This window comes from Cydia pomonella, chromosome 13 (assembly GCF_033807575.1).
Source record: "Cydia pomonella isolate Wapato2018A chromosome 13, ilCydPomo1, whole genome shotgun sequence".
NCBI lineage: Eukaryota > Metazoa > Arthropoda > Insecta > Lepidoptera > Tortricidae > Cydia > Cydia pomonella.
The window spans coordinates 16,206,926-16,214,062 of NC_084715.1; the positions used below are offsets into that span (position 1 = coordinate 16,206,926).

General features: G+C 34.5%; 1 protein-coding gene across 1 annotated transcript; it reads right to left on the bottom strand.

Moving 5' to 3' along the window:
• Nucleotides 1-2,256: 2,256 nt before the first annotated feature.
• On the bottom strand, nt 2,257-5,783 carry LOC133524392 (cold shock domain-containing protein CG9705). The gene is made up of 3 exons (XM_061860377.1): nt 5,560-5,783; nt 5,358-5,480; nt 2,257-4,573 (listed from the first exon to the last, which is right to left on the bottom strand). Exons 1-3 carry the CDS (start codon nt 5,664-5,666, stop codon nt 4,420-4,422), a joined length of 384 nt encoding a protein of 127 aa, XP_061716361.1. The 5' UTR covers nt 5,667-5,783; the 3' UTR covers nt 2,257-4,419.
• Nucleotides 5,784-7,137: the final 1,354 nt, after the last annotated feature.

The following is a 7,137-nucleotide window of genomic DNA, read 5'->3' on the forward strand; positions in this document are numbered from 1 at the left end:
AATTGCCTTGAAATTAAATGAACACCAAAATATCTGCAGTTGTGTTTTATTTATTTTTAATCTGTATATTTATATAAATATATTGTAAAACCATTTCAAAATTACACTGGTATGTGAATGTGACATTGTTCAAGAGAAATACACTAATTTACAATTAACAAGTGGCATAATTATTTTCTTGGGCTTCTTCAGTTTCTGAACTAATGTTAAAAACAGCTTTCTACCGTGGTGCTCATGTTCTCTTTGCTCCCTATTTGTCTTCTAAGTTTGCTAAAACAGAATAAAACCATATCAAAATGATGTAAATAGTCCAGATATTTGATATTTAATAAGCCCTGCAATTGTGACAAGAATAGTTACAGTGATACCCTACCAGGGCTACCGCTGCCAGTGATGGCTCAGGGGTTACTTACCTAGGTTTTAATATTTACCTATATAAAACAATGGATTGTTTTATTCTAGTTAAATTCAGTAGTATAGGTACCTACTAACAGCTCGTTTGGTAAAAAGTACTCAAGTGCAAATGCCTTAACCTTTACATTTATTTAGCTATGACATCTTCATGTTTAAGTTGAATATATATGTAGCAGATCTGCTCCTAAGCATACCAAAGGTTAAGAATGCGAGCGTTCGCCTTTTGCGTCCACCTTTTACTAAGCATACAAACCTTTATTTTAATTCAATCTATTGATATATTTTTCGATTGTACCTACCTAAATATGTCTAATTAGCTTTTGAAGGTTGCATAAAGGAGCATTTGTATTGCATTTTATCGTGATATATCTTTAATATTGAATTCCAACCGAGAAATCTGATAATATATTAAAATCCAGCTACCTGCGGAAGCAATGACTTGATTCAAACATTATTTTCTCCAGCATAGTCCGTTTGCAAATAGGTATTTTTTGATCTCGTTTATCATATTGATTGACATCGTTTTTACTCCAGTTTAAAATTGTCCCTCTCATAATAATAACAATTTCCAAATGCTTCAATAAACCGCGAGCGGCAATTTTAGTTGACGTACGAAGAGCGCGCTCAGCGGAAAAAAATATGTTTCGGTTCGATGTACATTGCTGCTTTACTTAGCGCAATACTGCTCTGTGAGTGTTGCCATACTTCAGTTTGCTTTACATTGCTACTGACAGACTTTGCTTGACAGACTATATGTCTGTTGTCGCTATAGCAACAAATACCAAAAACAGAATAAAATAAATATTTCTTCCCAATCTCGAGGTTTCTCATTCAATCACCGAAGTTAAGCAACGTCGGGCGGGGTCAGTACTTGGATGGGTGACCGTTTTAATAGACAATGGTACGGAACCCTTCCTGTGCGAGTCCTACTCGCACTTGGCCGGTTTTTTGTAAGATATTAACAGATGGTAAGTGCAGTACAGAAGGCTGTACAAATAAGTATTTTGAATGAATTCATATAGCCTAATAATGCTGAATGTATGTAACGAAAGGTAGCGTTAGGTGTGGGCGCGTGGATGACTCGAGCCACCGCCTACGGTCTCGCGGTCCGAGGGGCATCAAACTCTGCCACCAGAAGGCCTCGCTAAACGTACATTGACCACGTCAAATTATGATTCTGCCCCGCTATTGTATGAAAATGCATTGTAAAAAAAGCGTATAGTTCATAATTCTGACTCCCCGAACATTGAGCTAAACTTCGATAAGATAATCAAGAATAGTGATAAATTACAGAACAAATGTATTACTGTCGATTAGTTCAGTGCTCGTGTACAGTGGTAAGCAAGGGCGGATCCCGCTTTATAGTCAGGGGCTTAATGAACTTAGATATATGCCACCAACATACAGCTGGGAGTTAAAGTGGTAACAACCATACAACTTGGTGTAAAAATGTGAGAATAAACCAAACATGTCTTCTCTAAAACTTAGGTAGCTTACGACTCATAGGCATGGCTATTGGAACGGAACAAAACAGAAATTTACTAAATTTTATTTTTAACGGAAATTTTACTGCCTTACGCCACTACTAGGTAGTGTCTTTGTAACACTACTACTACTTCACTGGCTCAGTGACCCAAACAGGATCTTGGCCTTTGACACAAGAGAGCGCCACTCTGCCCTATCCTGCGCCACTTCACGCCAGTTGGGTATTCCGAGGGCGAACAGGTCTTTTAGGACTTCGTCACTCCAGCGGTATCTGGGACGCCCAGACGGACGTTTTCCACCCGGGTGCCCACAATAAGGGAAAATATATTCAAGGATTTCAAGTTAAAACCAGTTAAATTGCTTATACATAGATACTATATTCGCTGTCATATCTATAATTATAATACTAAGTAAGGTTTGCTAACTCAAGCATGGCATACAAAAGTAGTGGAGAATTACAAATAAAATACTGCAATAAGGGCGGGTTATTGCAACCATTAATAACTGTTTTAATATAACCCAAAAATACTACAAAACGTTTATTTACGTATTCTCTATATACGTATATTAGAATCAGAGGCATATATTGGCAACCCACCCATAATTAAAAACTTTAAATATATTAAAAACACATTAATAATTCATTGAATTGTTCGTAATTTTCATTCACATTAGCTTGATATATTTGAATACTGTAAAATGCGTTTTGGAATGGTAAGAGGTATAAAACGGGTATTACATTTATTATCGTTTTTAAATTCATTGATCGTTTTTTTTAAGAGTACAGTCAAGTGCAAAAATATGTATCGAAAAAATCGTCTCATGAATATGGTACTACGCTCTTATTACACTGGAATAAGATGCTATGGGACATATTTTTGAGTAAGATGTGTACACCCATATTTTTACATTTGACTGTACAAGTAAAGAACCAACACCTATAAAATTAAACACATTTGCAAATACATCTTAATGTAGTGATAACGTTAGATCTTTGATTGATATCCTATCACAAATAGCGGCACAATTGATTTGTGCTATACTACATCACAAGAGGAAAGAAACATAAACAGACAACTAAGGGAACAAATAATTTATTTTATTAAATATTCTGATTTATTTTTCTAAGTAGTCATACTACTACAATAATTATACCTATGGTATAAATTATAAACCGAAATAGATGTTATATGTATATATATCAGTGATAAATTATATTAAGTATCATCGACTAGCTGGATGTAATTGTAAATTGTTTATAGTTTAAGCCCATTATAAGTTAACTTTTGTTCTTTATGAGTTATGAGTAATAAAAATGTTTAAACCGATATACTTAGTAACATTTAGCCAATCTACAGATAAGGATAAATCACTTTTGCAATGTCATGTCTGGATCCATTTCTTTCTCTTGTGGCTACAGTCTACATTTAAATAAATTAACAATGCAACATAAGACACTGACTTCAGGTTATATATAAAGCTACATTTAGGCCAAATAATTCATTTGAATTAAATTACTAATTATAAACTTCATTTTTTTGTGCAAGTTAGACCACAACACAAAGTTGCCAACTCACTAACCATCATTAATATAGTTTTCATTTTATTTTTATAACTGCATCAGGGAACAAGTCTCAAAGACAGGAATGTTATAGATAAACAATGAAATTAAAAGTTATACAGAGTGGAAACCTTAAATATGTCAAAAGTCATAAGCTTGTCTCTTGCTTAAACACTGAAATGATCTTAGGAGAAAGAGAACCAGTCTCTAGTATTTGTGACCCATCCAAAGTTTACCACCTGTATAAAAAAAAAATACTTCATGTTCAGATTGATAGTGGTCCAACTACACATCTAATAGTACACGCAAGAAGCCGTTACCCACTCTGTATGACTACAATGATATCAAAATCTTAAGATGATGGTAAAACCTTCAAAAATTTAGCACCACAATATTGGCTTCTCACTTTTTCAGTACTGAATTTGTTGTGCAATATAATATAGCGATACAACCTTAAATACATTATTTTGTTCAAACAAAATGTGACTTTAGTTGTTTTATGTTAAGTGTCATGAGATCATGTCTCAGATAAGATTATTAGGCCAGTTTCCTGTCACTTTAGATAATATTATTATGGTAGGTATTATCTGAAATGAACATTGACAGAGTAGTGTTCAATAAACAAACTTGTAGATGTAGAATAAACAAACTTACTTTCTAAGAAAGAAATTTCATATTGTAAAAACAGCTTTTGCAAATTATGTTCATCTCAAATAACTTCTATTATACAGAATAGTGTAAAGAAATGTTTGTTTCATTCAGGACCCTTAAATGGGTTCAAATTATTAAAAGGAGATTCCGAGGGCTGCTGGGTATGAACAAAAAATAATATTATCTAAACAAGACAGAAAACAAGTTCTTCTAAAAAAAAACCATTTAAAACATGGAGGACTGATATGGCAAGGGAGATAAACGCAAAAACAAAAGTGTAATTATTGGGCAAATCTGTTCTTAGGCGGTTACAGCGGGGGCTCATCCCACTTGAGGTGCTTCTCTGGAGTCAGGTGCACTATGCGCACATGAACAGCTTGGTACTTTTCGAACTTAGGCGGGATGGGGCATAGGCGGTAAATTACTTCGTCACCAGGCAGAGGAACATACTCACCTTCAATGCTGAAAAAAATTAATATAACATGAACTTACAGAATACTGAACAATTGCTGTCTTAAACAATTATTCATTTAGGATTCTCTCCTGGTTTTGCTGCACTTTTCATATGTCATCAGTTCACTGACCCCTCCACTCAAACAAGACTTAACAGACAGTGTTAGTATTGAAGCACCCATACATTTCCTACATTCCACTTACAAAGTCCTAACTGTCAGTGAAATAAATGAATGATGGTTTTATTCAACACACTCATACACAACAACATTAAACTAGGCTATAAATACCACTCCTACCTAACCAACTCTCATTGGACTTTTGTCCCCAGGCATAACACACGCCTAGAGAGAGTACTCTCTATTGGCCTTCTCTACATACTACAATTGATTGTTCCAATATTCTTAGATTGGTTGTCTAAGTAACAGCTATAATACAATGTAATCGATTGTGAGAACACTTCTTGCCAAGAACAGCTCAGTCAGGATTTATATAAAAATCATTTGTTTCATCTGAATACTTTTATGCAGAGATTTCTAGCATGCTAAAATTGCTATGATTGAGTGTACTGAATTAGAAAACACAATCATTTCCAAGTATTACAGCCCAATCACGCAATATACATGAAGGAATGTTAAGGCTAGAAGCTATTGAGGACGCCTACTGACCTCATATGGAGGTGTTAATTAATTCCTCAACAAGATACTATTTTGACTCAATGCCAAATTAAAAGTAATTTAAATTATACGAATTTATTCTTGATTTCATTTTTTTATACAAGACATTTACTTACTCAGAGATGTGTACAAATATATCTTCGCCACTTTTTTCAGGCGTCACAAAGCCATGACCTTTCGCCCGACAAAATGATTTAATTTTACCGCTTTCTAATGGGTTTCCTAGAGCTCGCTCAGATCTGAAATAAACAAACAAAATTATACTTTCGTTACGGTTCTTGATCCTAGTATGTTTATATAGTAAACCACAAGACCTACGTCGAGGCGGTCCGGTTTCGGCGAGTAATAATAGGACTAGGAAGTTGCAGGTGTGAGTTCGTTTTGTTAGGAGAATCATCGCTGTTGAAACCGTAGTCGTTGGACATGGTTTCAGAAAACTAATACTGATATAGTAATCGAATCGAAGAAAGGATATAAATCAAATAGCGTCCATAAACGACGTAGGCTGCGAGCGAAGGCCGGATACAGATAAAAAATCAAAGAGACAATTAAATGTCAAACAACTCTCTACAGTCCGAATCTTAGTAACAGTCTTCGAATGTAAAAAAAACAAATTATCAAGGCAAAATAATTATTTATTGTATAATATAACAAAATAACTGTTTTAAATATTAGTAACCTTTTTCTAAAGCTTTTAACACGAGTGTAATTATTTTGATGTCTGACAAACCAATATTGTTATTAGAAAAGGCGCCACTGTCAAATATAAGTAAGAGCGAGAAAGAGTTTACCGTTTTTCAATGCCATAATACGAACCTGTGAGTATTATAGTTGGTCAAACCAATTTGTCAGTAAATAAGAACAAAAAAAACTATACTCATCCTTTTCTTTTGGATGCTAGTACTAGTGTAAGACAAAGATATTATGACTCCCTCTGTCTATGTTTGAAATGAGATAGCCCTTTGACAAACTATATATTTTATTCTTTAATACGAACACGAAAGTACATAAAGTGCAAATTACATCCACACTTTATCAGGCCTGATATCAGATCCGATTTCGGGCCCGAAAACACAATAAATAATAGTACTACCTTGGTACTACCGTACAGAAATGACACTTCCTACCACGGACTTAGAAAACTTCCTACAAAACCGAAGTTTGACAGCGATTCAGGGTCGAATTATGCTTTTCCTTTCTAATATATGGCAGTCTTCTATCCCTGTCAGCCATTTATGGTAGTCAAATTTAAAATGTAAAAAAATGGTTCATGTGCTAAAATATTAAACAATGAACATTATGGCAATTAGAGACAAAGTATTTTTACCGACTTCAAAAAGGAGGTCTTGACTTTGCCACCTGTACAAAACAAAGCCCCACACAAAAAGAGAATTCAAATATTTCGATAAATGTGCCATAAGGCATAGACTTCATGAATTTTATGCCGTGCGAAAACAAGTACCGAGTATCAAAACTCTGCTCACTGCTTTCAAAAAAGGCATTGGATTTACAGGGAGCAGAGAGTACTTACGAAAACTGATGCACAGTATGGGATTCAAATATAAAAAATGCAGAAACCAACGTTCAATATTGATGGAGCGTTCCGATATTGTGGTTTGGCGTGAAAGTTATTTGGATCAAATACAAGAAGTAAGGGATAAAAATATGCCTATAGTTTATTTGGACGAGACCTACATTCATACTTCTCTGAACTCCACGCCAAATGTTGGCAGAGCGAAAATGAACCTGGAGTATCGAAAGCCGTTTCAACAGGGAAACGACATATTATTCATGCCGGTGGACCATCCGGATTTGTTCCTAATGCACTTCTGGTATATAATAATAAAGAAAAAAAGATTCGAATTCGATGAATAAAAATAATTTTAACAAATGGGT

Bases quoted from the DNA above. Each gene is read 5' to 3' on its own strand.
- LOC133524392 (XM_061860377.1), bottom strand. From the start codon at position 5,666: ATGTCCAACGACTACGGTTTCAACAGCGATGATTCTCCTAACAAAACG. The intron at 5,481-5,559 runs GTAGGTCTTGTG...TGTTTATTTCAG, and splicing joins CGAAACCGGACCGCCTCGAC to ATCTGAGCGAGCTCTAGGAA. The intron at 4,574-5,357 runs GTAAGTAAATGT...AATTTTTTTCAG, and splicing joins ATATTTGTACACATCTCTGA to CATTGAAGGTGAGTATGTTC.